General features: G+C 44.5%; 2 protein-coding genes across 5 annotated transcripts in view; one reads left to right on the forward strand and one right to left on the reverse strand.

The window, feature by feature from the left end:
* Nucleotides 1–17: 17 nt before the first annotated feature.
* Nucleotides 18–14,542, reverse strand: THAP8 (THAP domain containing 8). Of its 2 annotated transcripts, none has more exons than XM_025269962.3 (4): nucleotides 14,318–14,542; nucleotides 2,768–2,960; nucleotides 2,287–2,643; nucleotides 18–610 (listed from the first exon to the last, which is right to left on the reverse strand). In XM_025269962.3, the coding sequence occupies exons 1-4, from the start codon at nucleotides 14,398–14,400 to the stop codon at nucleotides 470–472; spliced, it is 774 nt and encodes a 257-aa protein (XP_025125747.2). In that variant the 5' UTR covers nucleotides 14,401–14,542; the 3' UTR covers nucleotides 18–469. The 2 variants fall into 2 exon arrangements, with proteins under 2 accessions (XP_025125747.2, XP_044787166.2); XM_044931231.2 differs by having other exon boundaries at nucleotides 14,332–14,480.
* Nucleotides 14,543–14,802: 260 nt separating this feature from the next.
* Nucleotides 14,803–22,541, forward strand: part of WDR62 (WD repeat domain 62) — a 47,499-nt gene continuing 39,760 nt past the window's right edge. For all 3 annotated transcript variants that reach the window (XM_006068762.4, XM_044931226.2, XM_044931225.2), the window contains exon 1: nucleotides 14,803–15,278. In XM_006068762.4, coding sequence (XP_006068824.4) covers nucleotides 15,102–15,278 — 177 coding nt within the window. In that variant the 5' untranslated portion in view covers nucleotides 14,803–15,101. The remainder of the gene's footprint in view (nucleotides 15,279–22,541) is intronic.

Raw genomic sequence — 22,541 nt, forward strand, 5'->3', positions numbered from 1 at the left:
AGTCTTTATAGCACTTATCACAGTCTGAAATTATATTGTTTATTAGTTCACTATTTCATCTTCTACTCAAGCAGAATTGGAGCACCATGAGGACAGGACTTTTGTCAGCTGTGTTCACTGCTGTATCCCCAGCTTGGCGCCAGGCTTGGGAAAGGGTGTGAGGGGCTCTTCAGCACCAGTTACAACTCTCCCCAAGCAAACAATGCTTGTCCTGCTCTGAGAATATTTTACTGACCACAAAGATTGAAGGTGGGTTTGGGACCTGGTACCCAGGGTCATCACTACTGACAGAGGTCTTGGGCCCAGGTCGGCCCTAAAGTTCAAGGGGTTCCTAGGAGGAGGTGGTGGGAGCCAGGCCTTTGAGGGAGGCAGTGCTATGCCCCAGGCATGCGGGCCAGGCCTGTGTGTGATTTGTCTCTCTTCCTCTTGTCTTTTGTCATCCTTCCCACGACATTATCTGTCCTGGTCCTTATGCACTGGGAGTCTGAGTGTCCAGGAGCTCAGGCTTGGCGTCCAGCGTGGGAGATGCAGGACCATGGGCAAGGACCACAGCAATGTCAGGCCCTCCACAGATGATGGTGAAGGCTTGGGATTCCTCAGGTCGAGGGAGCTGGGCCATCCCAGGGAAAGTAGTAGTAGAGATGGAGGACACAGGGAAGTAAGAGGAGGGGAGGAGGGGAGGAAGAAGTGCGGGCAGGGGGAGAAACCATGAGGAACAGGGAGGTTGAGAGGGGAAGGGGTGTCAGGAGACAGACAGACACATGGGCAGAGAGAGAGGTGAGAAAAAGAGAGACATTCAGGAGGGAATGAGGCGGTATGGGAAAACAGGGACAGAGATGAGGGGGGACAGAGGCATGGAGAGACAGATATGGGGGGGTGGGAGAAATGCAGGGACAGAGAGACAGGGACATGGGTATGGGGGATAGACAAAGAGGCAGATGAAGAGACACGGGGAAATGGGGAGATATATGGGATGATAGAGAGATTGGGGGCAGAGGGCAGAAAGACAAAGATGAATGTGGGAGAGAGAAGAAGAGATTGAGAAACAGGGATGGAAGAGGGGCAGGGGAGGCAGAGAGAGACACACCATCAGCCCAGGGGCCCTGGCAGGCTCCATGAAGAGCCTCAGGCCTGAGTCTGAGTTCTGTGCTTGTCCCTCTCCCCTCGCCCACCAGCATGTCCATCTGGTGCATGGCTGGTTCAGGCCAATCTCAAACAGAGCCTCCAGGGACGGCCACTGCAGCTCCAGCTGACTGCTACCATCTGGGGATATGAACCCAGTCCTGCTAGATCTGCTGAGCCTTCGGGAAAGGCCAGAAAATATGTTAAAGCATTACTGAGGCCAAATGAATGGTATCTGTGGGCCAGGTCCACCCCACTGGCTGTCAGGTGAGGACACCTCAGCTACAGAGGCACCTCAGGGGCTTTCGGAAACTCCTCCCCACCTCCCTTTTCCAAGCAGGAACAAGAGCCCCGGGACCTCAAGTTTGCCCCTGGGGTTTTAAGCAGGAAAAAGTCCCGGCCAATTTTTAATTTTTAAAAACATGATCCTTTCCACTTCCCACCCCAGAAAATTCCCAGCAGTAAAATACAGGGGCAAAGGGCCTTAGATAGGGTCTGGGAAACTCTAGTATAGAGCTGCAAACCCAAGCTCTATGGGGGCCATGCCCAGAGGTCTCCAACAGAAGTGCACAGGCCTCCTCTGGGGCAGGACAGCTGAGTTTGGATCCCGACTCTGCAATTCACTGGCTGCCTGGCTTTGGGCAAGTTACACTGTACTTCAGTTTTTCATATGGGAAATAGGGACTGTCAACATCAAGGTGAAGCGGGTTTTCATTAAGTTATTAACTGTGTCTAAAAGAGAGTATGTGTGTATGCTAAGTTGCTTCAGTCCTGTCCAACTGTGCGACCCCATGGACTGCAGCCTGCTAGGCTGCGTTGGCCATGGGATTCTCCAGGCAAGAATGGAATGTGTTGCTGTCCCCTCCTCCAGGGGATCTTCCTGACCCAGGGATCCAACCCACATCTGTTACTTCTCCTGCATTGGCAGGCAGGTTCTTTACCTCTAGTGCCACTTGGGAAACCCCCTAGAAGAGAATAGGGGTGCTTAAGTATTATTAATAAAGGGAGCAGCCACTACTCAGCTCCCACCCATAGTTGCTTAGCATTGCCAGATTGATTTTTTTCACCGCAGCAATTTGGAAACCTGGGTGAAATGTTGTGACTTTTCAACTCTGGACTCTAGACGGAAACACTGGGGCTGTGTGAGCCAGGCGGGGCACTCACCGCACACAGCCGGCCCCAGTGCGCCCGCGCCTGCAGCTGCCGCGCCAGCTGTTCGAGGGCCCGCAGCCGCGCCTGGTGCCGCTCGTGGCGCCGCTGGAGCCTCCGCACCCGCCGCTGCAGCGCGCCCAGCGCCGCGCCCAGCCCGGCCCTGGGGTGCTGGGCCGATGCTCCAGGGCGCGGCCCCGCGGGCGACGGCTGAAGCGACAGGGGCGTCAGGAACATGGTGGCTGGAGCCTCTGGGGCCCCGGAGGCTGGCCCCAGCACCAAGAGCTGTACAGGTCCAGGGGCCAAGGATGGGGTCGCCTGCAGAGGCGGAGGCACGACGGGTTTCTCCGTGCTTCGGGAACTCGGCTGCCTCTGGAAGACAAAGCGCGGGGGGGGGGGGGGGGGGGGGGGACATTAGGGCCAAATTCCAAGGGAAAATTCCTCAGGCGGGGAGGGCTGGGGATCCGATTCCAGCTCCAGAGCTTCCCCAGCTCACCTGGGCGGGCGGCACTCGGGAGAAGATGGAGGGCACGGCGTCGGGTCGCAGGTAGCGCACGCCCCAGCGCCACTGGAAGCAAGAGGGGGCGAAGTGCTCGCTGCATAAGTGTTGGTGGCAGCTGGGCACCCAGTGCTCACGGCCCATATGCCTCAGCCAGGCCTGCAGCCGGGGGCCATCCTTCAGCGGGAACCTGCCAGGGGAGCGAGGTCAGCGATGTCAGGGGTCCAACCCCTGCCCCAAGGCAACCGCCAGCATAGGCACACCCAGAGAGCCTTGAGTGCCAAACCTCTGCCTCCCCACCAGGTGGGGGGTGTGTGTGTGTGTGTGTGTGTGTGTGTGTGTGTGTGTGTGTTAGTCGCTCTGTCCTGTCCGACTCTTTGCAACCCCATGGACTGTAGCCTACCAGGCTCCTCTGTCCATGGGATTCTACAGGCAAGAATACTGGAGTGGGTAGGCATCTCTGGATCTTCCCCACCCAGAGATGGAACCTGGGTTTCCAGATTCTTTACCATCTGAATCACTAGGGAAGGCTACCTCTGCCTCTACCCATATCTAATTTTTTGGCTCCATCTTGTGGTTCAGCTGGTAAAGAATCCGCCTGCAATGTGGCAGACCTGAGTTCAATCCCTGGGTTGGGAAGATTCCTTGGAAAAGGGAAAGGCTACCCACTGCACTATTCTGGCCTGAAGAATTCCATGGACTATATATAGTTCATGAGGTCACAGAGTCTAAGAGACACAACTAAGCGACTTTCACTTTCATCTTTTAAACACCCAGCATCAGCCCACCTCTCCCACAATCTGTTGTCTATCCCCCAAAGCCTCCAATCTCCTTCCTGGTCTCTCTTCCATGGCCACTATCCCCTCCCCACTCGTCTGTTCCTCCACAGGAACCTAAGGGAGCAGTTAATAAAATTGGACAAATCTAGAATGTGGGAGATCCTATATTCATGGGGCTAAGGGTGGGGCTATAGATTAAAGGGGATTTAAGAAACATCAACACAAAGGCAGATCTGGGCTTCCTCTGCAACCAATCATTCTGTAAAAAGACATTTTAATCCAGTTGGGGGAAACTGAATATGAACTGGTTATTAGATAATTGTAAGAAGTTAATTTTGCTAGGTGTGATCATTCCACTGATTTAAGCTTCTAAAATAGTCATCTGTTGGAAAAATATTCTGAAATATTTTGAATAAAAGGCTGGAATTTACTTTAAAATACTGCATTAAAGATGTACGTGGGAGGAAAGTGGAAGAAAAAGATTAGTGAAATGTTGACTACTGGTGTAACTGAGTGATAGATACATGAGGATTCATTTAAACAACACTGTTTTTTGTGTATGCTTGAAAACATGTCAAAAAGTTTTTAAACAACAAAAAATTAACTCATTAAAAAATGGGCAAAGGGCTTGAATAGACTCGAAAGAAGATACAAATGGCAGCAGCATATGAAAAGATGTTCAACATCATTTATCATTAGGAAAATGCCAATCGAAACCACAAGCTATTGCCTCATAACCATTAGAATGACTACTATATTAAAAAAAAAAACAACAACAAGTATTTACAAGGATATGCAGAATCTGGAACCCTGTGTGGTGTTGATGGGAATGTAAAGTGGAGAAGCCTCTATGAAAAGTAGTATGGTAGTTCCTCAAAAAACTGAAAACAGTATTACCATATGATCCAAATCTCACTTCTGGATATAGACCCTCCCCCCAAAATAAACTTCAAAGCAGGGTCTCAAAGAGATATTTGTACACTCAAGTTCATAACAACATTATTTACAATAGCCAGGAGGTGGAAGAAACCCAAGGGTCCATCAACAAATGAATGTATTAACAAAAGGTGGAATATATATATATATACACACACACATATACATACACAATATATATATATATATATATATATATATATATATATACACAATACACACACATACACAATGAAATATTACTCAGCTTTAAAAAAGAAAGAAATTCCAGGACTTTCCTGGCAGTCCAGTGGTTAAGACTCTATGCTTCCACTGCATGGGGCATGGGTTCTATCTCTAGTCAGGGAACTAAGATCCCACTTGCTGGGGAGTGCAGCCAAAAAAAGAAGAAGGAAAGAAATTCTGACACATTCTGTATAACATAGATGAACCTTGAGTACATTATGGTAAGTGAAATAAACCAGTCACAAAAAAAAAGTCCTAATACTGTATGATTCCATGACACTTTCTAGAACCAACATCAAAAAAGATGTCCTTTTCATCATAGGGGAATGGAATGCAAAAGTAGGAAGTCAAGAGATACCTGGAGTAACAGGCAAGTTTGACTTTGGAGTACAAAATGAAGCAGGGCAAAGGCTAACAGAGTTTTGCCAAGAGAACACACTGGTCATAGCAAACACCCTCTTCTAACAACACAAGAAATGACTCTAGACATGGACATCACCAGATGGTCAATACTGAAATCAGTCTGATTATATTCTTTGCAGCTGAAGATGGAAAAGCTCTATACAGTCAGCAAAAACAAGACCGGGAGCTGACTGTGGCTCAGATCGTGAGCCCCTGATTGCAAAATTAAGACTTAAATGAAGAAAGAAGGGAGAACTACTAGGCCATTGCAGTATGACCTAAATCAAATCCCTAATGATTATTTGGGCTTCCCTGATAGCTCAGTTGGTAAAGAATCCACCTGCAATGCAGGAGACCCTGGTTGGATTCCTAGGTTGGGAAGATCTGCTGGAGAAGGGATAGGCTACCCACTCCAATATTGCCCATTGAGTCAGTGATGCCATCCACCATCTCATTCTCTGTCGTCCCCTTCTCTTCCTGCCCTCAATCTTTCCCAGCATCAGGGTCTTTTCAAATGAGTCAGCTCTTCGCATCAGGTGGCCAACATATTGGAGTTTCAGCTTCAGCATCAGTCCTTCCAATGAACACCCGGGACTGATCTCCTTTAGGATGGACTGATTGGATCTCCTTGTAGTCCAAGGGACTCTCAAGAGTCTTCTCCAACACCACAGTTCAAAAGCATCAATTCTTCGGCACTCAGCTTTCTTTATAGTCCAGTTCTCACATCTATACGTGTCCACTGGAAGAACCATAGCCTTGACTAGACAGACCTTTGTTGGCATCATTAAGCTCTGGCCAGCTGATCCCATGGCAGCTGCCAGAAATTGTGAGGTTTAAAATAAAAGGTTTATTTTAAGCTGCTAAATGTTATGAAGCATTAGATAACTAATAGTTATCCACATCCCCCCTTCACAAAGTCTTCCACCAGGTGACATTATTTACTTAGTATTTTTCTTAAAACTGAGCAATTTTATAAGTTAGAGGAGAAATATCATATGACATCCCTTATATGTGGAATCTAAAAAGAAATGATACAAAATGAACTTACTCACAAAACAGAAAGAGAATGAACTTATGGTTGCCTGTACACACTGCTATATTTAAAATGGATAACCAACAAGAATCTACTGCATAGCACAGGGAACTCTGCTCAACGTTATGTGGCAGCCTGAATGGGAGGGGAGTTTGGGGGAGGATGGATACATGGATAGGTATGGCTGAGTCCCTTAGCTGTTCACCTGAGACAATCACAACATTGTTAACTGGTGACACCCCAATACAAAATAACAAGTTTTTTAAAAATTGACCAACGTCAAGTATTAAACAAAGATACCTAAAAGAGAAACTTTTAGGTATCTTTAAATCACAATGGAAAATCAGTCTCAATTCCATAAATAGGAGTTAACCATAAAAACACCTGGATATCTTAACAGACTGAGGGCTATAAGGTCTGTACCCTCTTTGTTAAAAAGGAAGAGCAAGGAGTGTTAGAAAGTAGGGGACAGTACCATCCGTAGGAGACAAGATAAATAAACTCAAACACGTGCACACAAAAGAACACTATGAGCTCTAAAATAAGTTGGAGACACTGTATGAACTGACATGCTATTTTTAGGCATATATTCTGTGAAAAAAATGTTTCAAATGGAGTACACCAGCTTTCATAATTGTGGTAGGCTAATAATAGTCCCACAAAAGACATCCTTGTCCCAATCCTGGACGCTGTGAATACCGTACTTCATGACAAAAGATGTGATTAAGGATCCCGAGATGGGGAAATTATCGGAGATCATCCGGGTTGGTCCTCCATGCAATCAAAAGTTTGTTTTTTGTTTTTAATTTTTTGGCATACCACATGGCATGTGGGATCTTAGTTCCCTGACCAGGGATCGAACCCCTGTCCCCTGTAGTGGAAGCACAGAGTCTTAACCACTGGACTGCCAGGGAAGTCCCGCAAGTATTCTTCTAAGAGGGAAGTGAAAGAATATATTATTACCACAGACAAAAGAGGAGAAGGCAATGTCACCACAGAGGCAGAGACTGGGGTGATGTGGCCACAAGCCAAGAAATGCCTGCAGATACCAGAAACTGGAAGACTGAGAAACAGATTTTCTCCTAGAGCCTCCTGGGGAATGCAACCCTGCTGACACCTTGATTTTGGCCCAGTAAAACCAATCTGGATTGTGAGAGCATAATTCCTATTGTTTTTAGCCACCAGCAGTTTGAAACAGCAGCCACAGGAAACTAACCAACATATACTGTATTTGTATAAAGAAACACTGGGAAAGCCACATAAGAAGTTAAAGAGGCCACCTGTGGGGAGGAGGTGGATGGGATGGACAGAGATTGGTGGTGGGGTGCAGAGCAAGACTCCTCGGGCAAAAGGTAGACAGTGGTGGGTAGCTGGTCAACGAGGACTGAGAGCTGACTCAGAGGGGAGTGATGGCAGCCAAAGAGAAGAACCCCAGGGCACAGAGCCAGGAACTCCGGCTGCTGCACTTCCCTCAGCCTCCATCTGAGATCCAGCTGCTCTCACCAGCCACATTCTGCCTAGACATGAAATAACCCTGTAATAGCACGACCCACCTGCTCCTGGGCAGAGACTGCCAAAGGATTATTCCATATCCACTCTCTGCTTCTTCCTTACTAACAAACTCCAACTTTTTTGAGGCATAATGTGCCCTGTTAAATGACGGTTTCCTGGGTTCCTTTGCCATAGTGGGGCCATGCAATTAAGTCCTGGAGAATGAATATTTCCATGTTGGGTGAGACATCTGAGATGGTACCTTAAATGTGGAAGCAACCTCAAATGGAATCAGAAGCAGCTCAAGGGGCAAAGGAGGAAAGGAATATCATTAAAAAACCCCTTCCTAATTTGGTCTTATTTTTATTCTCTTTTGTTCTCTCTAGATAGCAACATCTATAATAGGAAATGTCCCTCTCTAAAAATCTACCTTAAGTGGACAGCCAATCTTTTTTTATACATAGAAATATTTTAGTCTTGTTAGCCATTCTATCTAGAGCACTGCTAGTTCTTTTTTACCTTACTAACATAATTCAAAATGTCATCAGGGTGGTTAAAGGCCTATGAAAAAAAGACTACATTTCCCAGCATCCTTTGCAGTTGCAATGCCCAATGACGAAGAATCATTGGGTGGGATTTCTGGGAAGGCTTTGTGAAGTGGACCAGCTTGGTTTAGAGTTGAGTCCCTTTTACTCTTCCTCCTTTCTCTTTTCTCCCTACCAGAAATGGTAGGGCATGATGGTTGGGGCACATGGCAGCTGGAGGATGGATATGAAATACAGGACCTTCATCCCTGATGACTATGGAGCTGCCACATCAGTGCAGTTTGCCAACCTACGTACTTGCTTTGTATGAGAGAAAAACAAACCTTGCGTAGACTGAATTATTGTTCAAAACATTTGCTACCATTCCCCACACAGAGACACATTTCCACTCCACTGACCTAACGCTTGCTATAGGCTTGTGAAAGCAGTTAAAGTGACATTGGCCACTTCAAAGTACACAAGTTACCAGGAGCCATTGGGTGACTTCTCCCCACTTTCTCTTTTCCCCTCTCCCACAAGATCAGCAACATTCCACCTAGGGGCAGCTCCTCCAGCCTGAGCCCCTAATTAAGATACAGTAGAGAAGTGCAATGGCACCCCACTCCAGTACTCTTGCCTGGAAAATCCATGGACGGAGGAGCCTGGTAGGCTGCAGTCCATGGGGTCGCTAAGAGTCGGGCATGACTAAGCGACTTCACTTTCACTTTTTACTTTCATGCATTGGAGAAGGAAATGGCAACCCACTCCAGTGTTTTTGCCTGGAGAATCCCAGGGACGGGGGAGTCTAGTGGGCTGCTATCTATGGGGTCGCACAGAGTTGGACACGACTGAAGCACCTTAGCAGCAGCAGCAAAGTGCCATCAATGGCCTGCCAAGGACATTAGTCTGAGTGAGAAATAAACCTTTGTTGCGGTAAGCTATTGAGTTTCAGTGAGTTTGTTACTGTAGCATAACTTAGCCAGATTGATTCCTACAGACCCCATAATTTGGTTAAGCCACTACTATTTCAGGACTTTGTTAACTGCCAGACAGCTGCAATTCATACCTGATAGACACCCCATAGACACCCACCCCCATGAGATGACTGTCATTTGTTCCTGTGTGCTGATAGGGTCTAAAACACAACTAATGAAATGTTTCCTTTGGCACCCTGGCAGGAATTTCAAATTATTTTCCAGTACTTTGCTCATTGTTTCACTTTGTTCCTTCTAGCATCCATGCCCTCTGGAATCTACTTTGGAGCCTACTTCTCATCAAACTCTTAGCTAAATGGCTTCTGCAAGAGTGATTCAGGGTTGGGCCTTGAGGTGGGAATGGGTCAGCCTGTGTGAGGAACAGCCTGGCAGCCATTGGTGGAGATTTCAACAACACAGATGTGAACTGATTTTTTTTTCCCCCCATATCAAGTGGCTTGTTCAATCCCCAAGCAGGGGTTGAACCCGGGCCCTTGGCAGTGAAAGCATGGAGTCCTAACCAGTGGACCACCAGGGAATTCCCTGGAGTGATTTTTATATGGTCACCTGGCTGCTGTGTACAGTCATTATTGTTCTCATTATTATGTGTGACAAGCTTGGAACAGTACCTGGCCTACAGAAAGTGCTCTCTAAATAAGTTATTACTGTTGTTGCTGTAAGGGACGCAAGAGTGGAAGCAGGGAGACCAGCAAGCAACTATAACAGCATCTCATTAAGAGACAATGACAGGGACTTCCCTGGTGGTCCAATGGTTGAAACTTTGCCTTCTAATCCAAGGGGCTTGTGTGTGATCCCTGGTCAGGGAGCTGAGCTAAGATCCCACATGCCTGTGGTCAAAAAACAAAACAGAAACAATATTGTAACAAATTCAATAAAGATTTTACAATGGTCCACATTAAAAAAAAAAATCTTAAAAGAGAAAGACAGCTTGGACTGCACTGCGATAGCAGAGGTGATAAGAAGTAGTCAGACTGGGAACGTGGTGGTTTTTTTTCCTTTCTTTATTTCCTAATAGTTTAGTGAGGATTATATCATCAGCATTTGTAACTGTATTTCCAAAGAGTTAGGGGTTTTGTTGTGATTGTTGCAGGATGGGGAATGTCAGAGGGTAGAGTTAAAGCATGGATTAGTTGTATAGACTGTGGGCTGGAAGAAGCATAAGCTGGAATCAAGATTGCCGGGAGAAACATCAATAACCTGAGATATGTAGATGACACCACCCTTATGGCAGAAAGTGAAGAGGAACTAAATAGCCTCTTGATGAAAGTGAAAGAGGAGAGTAAAAAGAGTTGGCTTAAAGCTCAACATTCAGAAAACTAAGATCATGGCATCTGGTCCCATCACTTCATGGGAAACAGATGGGGAAACAGTGGAAACTGTGTCAGACTATTTTTTTGGGCTGCAAAATCACTGCAGATGGTGACTGTGGCCATGAAATTAAAAGACGCCTATTCCTTGGAAGGAAAGTTATGACCAACCTAGGTAGCATATTAAAAAGCAGAGACATTACTTTGCCAACAAAGGTCCGTCAAGTCAAGGCTATGGTTTTTCCTGTGGTCATGTATGGATGTGAGAGTTGGACTGTGAAGAAAGCTGAGCGCTGAAGAATTGATGCTTTTGAACTGTGGTGTTGGAGAAGACTCTTGAGAGTCCCTTGGACTGCAAGGAGATCCAACCAGTCCATTCTGAAGGAGATCAGTCCTGGGTGTTCATTGGAAGGACTCATGCTGAAGCTGAAACTCCAATACTTTGGCTACCTCATGCGAAGAGTTGACTCATTGGAAAAGACCCTGATGCTGGGAGGGATTGGGGGCACGAGGAGAAGGGGACGACAGAGGATGAGATGGCTGGATGGCATCACCGTCTCGATGGACATGAGCTTGGGTAAACTCTGGAAGTTGGTGATGGACTGGGAGGCCTGGCGTGCTGTGATTCATGGGGTCGCAAAGAGTCGGACACAACTGAGCGACTGAACTGAACTGAACTGGGGGCAGTGGTGCTGAAGAAAAGAGGATCAATTTGTGTCCTCAGTTCGTCAATGACTGACCCTGCACCTTTCCATGAGCTCTGTCAGGGCAGGAACAAGATGTGTCAGTGTCTCTTGTGTCCAGCAGGGGCTCGCTTACTACAGGAGACACTCAAAGTTGCTGAATTAATAAATGGTGTCAAGTGGCACCAGTGGTAAAGAGCCCACCCGCCAATGCACGAGACATAAGAGACGTGGCTTGGGCCCTGGGTCAGGAAGATCCTCTGGAGGAGGGCACACAGCCCACTCCAGTATTCTTGCCTGAAGAAGCCCATGGACAGAGGAGCCTGGCAGGCTACAGTCCATAAGGTCACAAGAGTCTGACACAACTGAAGCAATTTAGCACGCATATGCATGTCAGAGTGATACATTTTAAAAAGCAAGTGGGTTCAGGATGGGGAACACATGTATACCTGTGGCGGATTCATTTTGATATTTGGCAAAACTAATACAATTATGTAAAGTTTAAAAATAAAATAAAATTAAAAAAAAAATAAAAAGCAAGTCTGGACATATTTATTGATTCAGTTCCAAAGACCACTCTACTCTCCTCCTACCCTGAAACAGGGTCCCTCAAAGGATAGCTGGGATGCAGAGTTCTGGGTTTCCTGGGAAGCTCATATGAGACACATTCACCTAATTAACCCAAAAAATATTTACTGAGCACCCACTATGTGCCAGGCACTGTTCGAGGTGATAGAGACACAACAGGGAATAAGACAGACAAAAATCCCTGCCTTCAAGAAGCTGACATTTTAATGGAGGAGACAATAAACGGATATATTTGGTTGCCCAAAAAGTTTGTTGGGCTTTTTCTATATAATCTTGTGGAAAAACCCAAATGAACTTTTTGGCCAACCCAATATTAAACATGTGGTATGCCAGATAGTGTTAAGGTTAAAGGGAAAAATAAAGCAGGAAGTGAGTAAAGAAAATATGTACGTACTGGAAGAGGGTTATCATTTTACAGAGTAGTGGTCATAAAGGGAAGAACTTTCTGTGCAAAGGCCCTGGGGCAACAAAGTGCCTGGCATGCTAGAGGAACATCAAACGGGCAGTGACACTGGCATGGAGTAAGGGCCAGGAGAGAGGAGATAAGGCCAGACAGTGGGGATCCAGGGCCTGTAGGGCTTCGTAGGCCTGCCTTCTGCCTGCTCCAGCCTCACCTTCTTGTCTTTTATACAGTCAGGTGGGAGCCAGGGGAGGCATCTAAGCCCTGATCTGACTCAGGGGGTTACCAGTCCCCTGTGACTGCATGTGGAAAACAGACTGTGGGAGCAGCTTGTCAAATGGAGAGCCTACTAAAATAGTGCAGTCAGGAGGTGGCCAATGCCAGGGTGGGGGCAAAGATGGGGGACAGAAGTGGTCAATTCTGGATAGACTTTAAAGGAAGAGCCTGGACTTCCCTGGTGGTCCAGTGGTTAAGAATCCACTTGCCAATGCAGAGGACATGGGTTCAACACCTGGTCCAGGAAGATTCCACATGCTTCAGAGCAACTAAGCCTGTGGACCACAATTACTGAGCCCACTCATGAAACTACTAAAGCCCCCACACCCTGGTGCCCGTGCTCTGCAACAAAAGAAGCCACCACAATGAGAAGCCTGGGTACCACAACTAGAGAGTCGCCCCCACTCACCTCAAGTAGAGAAAGCCTGTGTGCAGCAATGAAGGCCCAGTGCAGCCAAAAATAAATTAAAAAAAATTTTTTAAAAAGGGAATGCCAACAGGATTTGCTGATGGACCAGATGAGGAACGTGTCCTGGCCCATTTAGACTAAGGCCACCAGGTACAAACCTGGAGTCTAATAAAGTCAGGTTTATTTACCGTGGCAATAAGTGAACTGCACACCAGAGGTACTGTGGGGAATTTCATCAAACAGAGGAAAATAATTATTATCGGGGTTTGCATGCTAAGTCGCTTCAGTCATGTCCAACTCTGTGACACTATGGACTGTAGCCTGCCAGCCTCCTCTGTCCATGGGATTCTCCAGGCAAGAATACGGGAGTGGACTGCTGTGCCCTCCTCCAGGGGATCTTCCTGACCCAGGTCTCTTACATATCCTGCATCGACAGCTGGGTTCTTTACCACTAGCGCCACCTGGGAAGCATCATTATTGGGGTTTGGGGGATGGATAAAGTTTAGATGAAATGTAAGCAAAACAGTGTTTGGATAAGATCAAAGCAGAGCAGAACTGTGAGTAAATGGATCAATATCAGACCTGGATTGCAAAGTGGGCCCAGGGTCTGTCTCCTTGGAAGCAATTAAGTTTGGATAGATGTGAACTACTGTGTCCAGAAACCCCTTACCTGAAGCTCTGAACCTGGACTGTAAATCAAGGGTGCTTCTCTGTGTCACAGCGACCTAACTTCTCCAGGCCTTAAGTAAGATGTTTCATTCCTACTGATGTAATTTCAAACAGCGAAGTTCGTGATAGCCTATGATTTTAGAGAACAAAGCTTCCTAGTAAAAAAGCAGTAGTCGCTTAAAAAGGGAAGTTTTGCTACTTCACATCTGCAGCACATCCCTGAGAAAATTTTTTTATTAACTCTTCAGCCAGCTTTTCCCATCTCTGTTATCCCACCTAAACAAATTAGAAGGCAGGTTTTTGGGGGTTTGTTTTGTTTTAAAAATTCAAGCTAAGTTTTACTTTCTCAGGTGTGAGAAAAAAGTAAAGTTGGTTCTAAGCATTTCTAGCCTGAAAGTAAAGGATGGAAAGCTATTAGATAGGAAAGCTTACGGGAAGTTCTGGGAGAGTCAGGAGGTCGGTTTCGGATGTTTTGAGTTTGAGATGCCTCAAGTTCGTGGGGATGGCGAGTGGGCAACTGTAAGCTCTTTCTGAGCCTGGACCAACCTCACTCCTCTACATAGCCCTCGCCTTCCTCCGTTCGCCCCACTCACTACCTGCAGTTAATCGTCTATCCCTGCTGTATCATACTTTTGCACGTTTACATGTACCGTGTTTACTGCAACTGAAACGCGGGGAACACGGTCCCTTCAGGCAGCTAACCCTGCTTCCAAATACCTGCAACCTGGACCGGAAGCCCCGCGCCGCTGCGTTTATCCTCGGGCCCCGCCCCACATTGCCCCGCCCGTGGCCCCGCCTCCCTCTAAGCCCCGCCCCTCGCTTGCGCTCACTTGTAGAAGCTCACCGGGCGGTTGTCCGCGCCCAGCTGGCCCGGAGTGTTGGAGCAGTTCGGAGCCAGGCAGTACTTGGGCATGGCTGTCCAGCCCAGCTGGGTTTTGCCCGGTCTGCAGCCGCACTTTGATCCTCACCAGGCGCCGCCGAACCCCGCCCCACCCGCGCGCCTACCGCCTGCCTCACGTGACGGCCCTTGGGTCCTCGTCACATGCGGAGAGAAGGAAAGCTGCGCCTGCGTATTACGCGCTAGAAGGCGTTGCCACATCACGTGGCAAATGGATAAAGCAAAGCCGGCTCTGAGCCGCCGGGACTTCATCACGTGTTGGGCAAGAGGTGGCGTCAAGACCTTTCTGAGTCTGCGCCAACTCTTCAGTCTTTTTTCAGCTCCACCCTAGTTTACATCCGGGTGACTGCTACTGCGAGGATAGTCGGCCTGGGGTGGAGGTAGGGGGCTTTGGCATTAGCCTCGTAAAAGTTCAAAACTGAAATTCAGTGAATGATGAAAACACAGACGGGATTAAAAAAAAACTCCACAACGCTCGATTAGACAACTAGCTAAGAAGCCGTGGCTCCACCCAGCCAGACCCCCCCCCCCCCGCTCCGCCTCTTAGCCCTCATTGGTCAAAAGCGCCTCCGGTAACCCTGAGATTGGCCAGACCAGCAGCCCCCCGCGCCCAATGGGCGGTGGCGCCGGCTTTCCCGCGGCCGTTCGCTATTCAAGTGGACCGTGGCGGCTGGGGCGGTTGAGAAGTGTAACGGTCGCCGGGCTCCGACGCGACGATGGCGGCCTTGGGGCCCGGAGGCTACGCGCGGAATGATACAGTTGAGAAGCTGCCATCAGTCATGGCGGGAGTTCCGGCGCGGAGGGCCCAGTCTTCTCCGCCCCCGGCTCCACAGCTTTGCCTCCGGCGGCGGACGCGACTCCCGGCGGCTCCCGAGGACACGGTGCAGAATCGGGTGAGGAGTTGCTTGCCTTGTCCATCTCAGTTCCAGGTTCCCTGCTCTTCCTTGGTCCCACCCTTAGATCTTTGGCCCCGCCTATCAGCCCCCGGCTGGTACCCCTCTGGCTGCTCTATGGCCTGCCTTGTCCCTAAGCCCCGCCCCTAGGTGAGGCTCCTCCCACTTCCTCGTCTCCTCCTCTCTCGGGTACTGCCCATCACCCCTAGTCCCACCTCTCAACCCCTGGCCCCTCCCTCAGTCTTTAAAATTTTTTTTATTGAATGATCATTGCTTTACAGAATTTTGTTTTCTGTCAAACCTCAACATGAATCAGCCATAGGTATACATATATTCCCTCCCTTTTGAACCTACCTCCCATCTCCTGCCCCATCCCACCCAACTAGGTTGATACAGAGCCCCTGTTTGAGTTTCCTGAGCCATACAGCAAATTCCCATTGGTTATCTATTTTACATATGGTAATGTAAGTTTCCATGTTACTCTTTCCATACATCTCACCCTCTCCTCCCCTCTCCCCATGTCTGTAAGTCTGTTCTCTATGTCTGTTTCTCCATTGCTGCCCTGTAAATAAATTCTTCAGTACCATTTTTCTAGATTATATATATATGCTTTAGAATATGATATTTATCGTTCTCTTACTGACTCACTTCACTCTGTATAATAGGTTCTAGGTTCATCCACCTCATCAGAACTGACTCAAATGTGTTCATTTTTATGGCTGAGTAATATTCTATTGTGTATATGTACTGCTACTACTTTATCCATTCATCTGTCGATGGACGTCTAGGTTGCTTCCCTGTTCTAGCTATTGTAAATAGTGCTGCAGTGAACAATGGGATACATGTGTCTTTTTCAATTTTGGTTTCCTCAGGGTATATCCCTAGGAGTGGGATTGCTGGGTCATATGGTGGTTTTATTCCTAGGATTTTAAGGAATTTTCATACCATCTTCCCACCAACAATGCAAGAGCATTCCCTTTTCTCCACACCGACTCCAGCATTTATTGTTCATAGGCTTTTTGATGATGGCCATTCTGACCCATGTGAGGTAATATCTCATTGTAGTTTTGATTTGCATTTCTCTAATAATGAGCGATATTGAGCATCTTTTCATGTGTTTGTTAGCCATGTGTATGTCTTCTTTGGAGAAATGTCTGTTTAGGTCTTTTTTCCACTTTTTGATTGGGTTGTTTGTTTTTCTGGCATTGAGTTGTATGAGCGGCTTGTATATTTTGGAAGTTAATCCTTTGTCAGTTGTTTCATAGCTATTATTCTCTCCCATTGTGAGGGTTGTCTTTTCACCTTGCTTATGGTTTCCTTTGCTGTGCAAAAACTTTTAAGTTTAATCAGGTCCCACTTGTTTACTTTTGTTTTTATTTCCGTTACTCTAGGAGGTGGGTCATAGAGGATCTTGCTTTGATTTATGTCATCGAGTGTTCTGCCTATGTTTTCCTCTAAGAGCTTTATAGTTTCTGGTCTTACATTTAGGTCTTTAATCCGTTTTGAGTTTATCTTTGTTTATGGTGTTACACATACCATACACAAGTGTTGGTATGTGTTCTAATTTCATTCTTTTACATGTAGCTGTCCAGCTTTCCCAGCACCATTTATTGAAGAGGCTGTCTTTGCCCCATTGTATATTCTTGCCTCCTTTGTCACAAATAAGGTACTCATAGGTGCATGGGTTTATTTCTGGGCTTTGTATCTTGCTCCATTGGTCTATATTTCTGTTTTTATGCTAGTACCATACTGTCTTTTTTTTTTTTTTTTCCATACTGTCTTGATGACTGTAGCTTTGTAGTATAATCTGAAGTCAGGGAGGTTGATTTCCTCCAGCTCCATTCTTCTTTCTCAAGACTGCTTTGGCTATTCGGAGTCTTTTGTGTTTCCATATAAATTGTGAAATTTTTTGTTCTAGTTCTGTGAAAAATGCCATTGGTAATTTGATAGGGATCACACTGAATCTGTAGATTGCATTTGGTAGTATAGTCATTTTCACAATATTGATGCTTCCTACCCAGGAACATGTAATATCTCTCCATCTGTTTATGTCATCTTTGATTTCTTTCATTAGTGTCTTATAATTTTTTGTGTACAGTTCTTTTGTCTCCTTAGGTAAGTTTATTCCTAGATATTTAATTCTTTTTGTTGCAGTGATGAATGGGATTGATTCCTTAATTTCTCTTTCTGATTTTTCATTGTTAGTATATAGAAATGCAAATGATTTCTGTGTATTGATTTTGTGTCCTGCAGCTTTGCTAAATTCACTGATTAGCTCTAGTAATTTTCTGATAGTATCTTTAGGATTTTCTATGTGCAGTATCATATCATCTGCAAACAGTGAGAACTTTACTTCTTTTCTGTTCTGGATTCCTTTTATTTCTTTTTCTTCTCTGATTGCTGTAGCTAGGACTTCCAGAACTATGTTGAATAATAGTGGTGGAAGTGGACACCCTTGTCTTGTTCCTGATCTTAGGCCAAATGCTTTCAGTTTTTCACCATTGAGAATAATGTTTGCTGTAGGCTTATCATATATGGGCTTTACTGTATTGAGGTAGGTTCCTTCTATGCCCATTTTTTGAAGAGTTCTAATCATAAATGGGTGCTGAATTTTGTCAGAGGCTTTTTCTGCATCTATTGAGATTATCATATGGTTTTTGTCTTTCAATTTGTTAATATAGTGTATCACGTTGATTTGCATATATTGAAGAATCCTTGCCTTCCTGGAATCAAATCAACAACTTGATCATGGTGTTTGAGCTTTTTGACATGTTGCTGAATTCTGTTTGCTAAAATTTTGTTGAGGATTTTTGCGTCTATGTTCATCAGTGATATTGGCCTGTAGTTTTCCTTTTTGGTGTAGTCTTTGTCTGGTTTTGGTATTACGGTGATGGTGGCCTCGTAGAATGAGTTTGGAAGTGTTTCTTCCTCTGCAATTTTCTGAAAGAGTTTTAGAAGGATAGGTATTAGCTCTTCTCTAAATGTTTGATAGAATTCTCCTGTGACGCCATCTGGTCCTGGGCTTTTGTTTTTGGGGAGATTTTTGATCACAGGTTCAATTTCAGTGCCTGTAATTGGGTTGTTCATAATTTCTTTTTTGTTGTTGCTGTTCACAATTTCTATTTCTTCCTGGTTCAATCTTGGAAGATTGAACTTTTCTAAGAATCTGTCCATTTCTTCCAGGTTATCCATTTTATTGCCATATACTAATAGTCTCTTATACTCCTTTGTATTTCTGCATTGTCTTTTGTAACCTCTCCTTTTTCATTTATGATTTTGTTGATTTGATTCTTCTCTCTTTTTCTCTTGATGAGTCTGGCTAAGGCCTGTCAATTTTGTTTATTTTCCCAAAGAACCGGCTTTTAGTTTCATTAATCTTTATTATTGTTTCTTTCATTTCTTTTTCATTTATTTCTGCTTGGATCTTAATGATTTCTTTCTTTCTACTAATTTGGGTTTTTTGTTGTTGTTGTTGTTTGTTGTTGTTCTTTTTCCAGTTTTAGGTGTAAAGTTAGGTTGTCTATTTAATGTTTTTCTTGTTTCTTGAGGTAGGATTGTATTGCTATAAACTTCCCTCTTAGAACTGCTTTCACTGCATCCCATAGGTTTTGAGTTGTCGTGTTTTCATTTTTATTTTTTTTAGAAATTTTTTTATTTCCCTTTTGATTTCTTCAGTAACCTGTTGGTTATTTAGAAACGTGTTGTTCTCCATGTGTTTGTGTTTCTTACAGTTTTTTTCTTGTAATTGATATCTAGTCTCAGCACTGTGATCAGAGAAGATACTTAATATGATTTTAATTTTCTTAAATTTACTGAGATTTGATTTGTGACCCAAGATGTGGGTGGACCTATCCTGGAGAATGTTCCATGTACACTTGAGAAGATGGATGGAATGTCCTGCATTTGGATGGAATGTCCTGAAGATATCAATGAGATCTGTCTCATCTAATGTATCATTTAAGACTTGTGTTTCTTTATTAATTTTCTGTTTTGATAATCTGTCCATTGGTGTGAATGGGGTATTAAAGTCTTCTACTATTATTATGTTGCTGTCAATTTCTCCTTTTATGTCTGTTAGTGTTTGTCTTAAGTATTGAGGTGCTCCTTTGTTGGGTGCATAGATATTTACAATTGTTACGTCTTCCTCTTGGATTTATCCTTTGATCATAATGTAGTGTCCTTCCTTATCTCTTGTAATCTTCTTTATTTTAAGGTCTATTTTACCTGAGGATTGCTACTCCAACTTTCTTTTGCTTCCATGCAAAATATATTTGCATGGAATATATTTTTGCATCCTCTCAATTTCAGTCTATATGTGTCTTTAAGTCTGAAGTGGGTTTCTTGTGGACAGCATATATATGGGTCTTGTTTTTGTATCCCTTCAGCCAGTCTATGTCTTTTGGTTGGAGCATTTATTCCTTTTACATTTAAAGTAATTATTGATATATATGTTTCTATTGCCATTTTCTTAATTGTTTGAGGTTGATTTTGTGGATCTTTTTTCTTCTCTTGTATTTCATGACTACATAAGTCCCTTTAACATTTATTGTAAAGCTGATTTGGTGGTACTGAATTCTCTTAACTTTTGCTTGTTCAAAAAGCTTTTTATTTCTCCATTGATTTTGAATGAGATCCTTGCTGCATACTGTAATCTTGGTTGTAGATTTTTCCCTTTCAATACTTTAAATATATCCTGCCATTCCCTTCTGGCCTTCAGAGTTTCTGCTGAAAGATTAGCTGTTAAGTGTATGGGGTTTCCCTTGTATGTTACTTGTTGCTTTTCTCTTGGTGCATTTAATATTTTTTCTTTGTGTTTAGTGTTTGTTAGTTTGATTAGTATGTGTCTTGGCATGTTTCTCGTTGGGTTTATCCTGTATGGGACTCTGTGCCTCTTGGACTTGATTGTTTCCTTTTCCATTTTGGGGAAATTTTCAGCTATAATCTCTTCAAAAATTTTCTCATACCCTTTCTTTTTCTCTAGTTCTTCTGAGATCCCTATAATTAAAATGTTGGTGCATTTGATATTGTCCCAGAAGTCTCTGAAACTATCCTCAGTTCTTTTCATTCTTTTTACTTTATTCTGCTCTTCAGAAGTTATTTTTACCGTTTTATCTTCCAGCTCACTGATTCATCCTTCTGCTTCAGATATTCTGCTATTGATTCCTTCTAGAGTATTTTTAATTTCAGTAATTGTGTTGTTTGTCTCTCTATGTTTATTCTTTATTTCTTCTCAATCTTTGTTAATTGATTCTTAAATTTTCACCATTTTGTTTTCAAGGTTTTTGATCATCTTTACTATCATTATTCTGAATTCTTTTTCAGGTAGTTTGCCTATTTCCTCTTCATTTATTTGGACCTCTGTGTTTCTAGTTTGTTCCTTCATTTGTGTAGTATTTCTTTGCCTTTTCATTATTTTATTTTAACTTACTGTGCTTGAGGTCTCCTTTTCCCAGGCTTCAAGGTTGAATTCTTTCTTCCTTTTGGTTTCTGCCCTCCTAAGGTTGGTCCAGTGGTTTGTGTAAGCTTTGTATAGGGTGAGATTTGTACTGAGTTTTTGTCTGTTTTTCTTCTGTTGGGCAAGGCTGAGTGAGGTGGTAATCCTGTCTGCTGATAATTGGGTTTGTATTTGTTTTGTTTTTTGTTTAGATGAGGCATCCTGCACAGGATGCTACTGGTGGTTGGGTGATGCCAGGTCTTGTATTCAAGTGGCTTCCTTTGTGTGAGTTCTCACTATTTGATACACCCTAGGGTTAGTTCTCTGGTTGTCTAGGGTCTTCGAGTCAGTGCTTCCACTCCAAAGGCTCAGGGCTTGATCTCTAGTCAGGAATGAAAATTCCACAAGTGGTTTGTTATAGCATTAAGTGAGATTGAAACAAATATCCAAAAACAAGAAACCAAAGATGAACCCCAGACAAATGGCAGTTACAAAATCAGGCAAATAATAATAAAATAACAGAATATACACATATACATATATACCCATAAGCAAAGTGAAAACAGTCCAACAAAAATACGGTAGATTGATCCAGCGAACAAGGTAAATCAAAAATTATATTTACCAGTTAAGAACAAAACTAACTAAAGCACAAACCGGAAAACAAAACTAAAGCAAGGTGTCAGGTGGGGAATAAAGCAATGAAAAAAAAACTAACAAATACATTGAGAGAAAAGAAAAGAAAGAATAGATATGCAGAGTTAAATAGAGGTAGATGAAGAAGATTTATATACATTAAAGATTAACTGCAAGGGGAAAAGAACAATAGGAAAGGCAAACAAAGGCGCCCAAGCCTTTGGATCGTTCCAGGGTTCCTACCTGACTTTATCCTTTGGAACGCATTATAGTTTTGCTAGTCACCTCCTAGTCCTGCTTTCCTACTTGTCTCCTCAGTCACCTTTAGAAGTCTCTCTGGGCGCTTACACTTTTGTTGACCTCATCCCCCGCTGGGTCTTTAGGGTCCCTACCAGGGTTCAGTCCCCAGTGCTACTTGTTCCAACTCTCCCTGGGCTCTAGCCTGCCTTCCCTCATCCCCCCTTCTCTTTCCTTTCCCTTACCACGGTGGGATGCTTATTCCATACTGCCGCCTTAAATTATGGAGAGGATGTGAGTAATATTTAGAATCTCAGCAGCACTGCGGGGGGAGGGGCATGGGTATAGACCAGTTCTCTAAATCCTGAGATGCAAAACTTTAGAGTTAGGTAGAAGAAATTCCAATAGTACAGCAGCAACTTTTAAAATATATTTATTTGTTTTTATTTATTTTGACTGTGCCCATTCTTCATTGCTGTGTTGCAGATTTTCTGTAGTTGTGGCAAGGGGTGGGGGCTACTCGTGGTGCACAGGCTTCTCACTGTGGTGGCTTCTCTTATTGTATAGCACAGGCTCTACAGGGCAGGCTCAATAGCTGTGGAGCAGGGGCTTAATTGCCCCAAGAAATACGGAATCTTCCCAAACCAGGGATTGAACCTGTGTCCGCTGCATTCGCAGGGAGATTCTTAACCACTGGATCACCAGGAAAGTCCACACAGCAGCAGTTTAAAAAATTATTCTCCAACTTGCAGAGCTGCAAAGTCTGTTTTTATAAACTGGTGGTAACAATAGCCATGGTGTTGCAGGGAGATGAAAGGAATTGTGAATATGCCAGATAAAGGGTCGATACGCAATACCTGCGGGTGGATCTTGTTCCTGCTCCATGGCTTCCTGGCTACAAGTTGCTGGGCGTGTGCCTGCTCCTCACCTCTCTGGCCACACTTCCCTTATCCTTC

This window comes from Bubalus bubalis, chromosome 18, assembly GCF_019923935.1.
Source record: "Bubalus bubalis isolate 160015118507 breed Murrah chromosome 18, NDDB_SH_1, whole genome shotgun sequence".
NCBI lineage: Eukaryota > Metazoa > Chordata > Mammalia > Artiodactyla > Bovidae > Bubalus > Bubalus bubalis.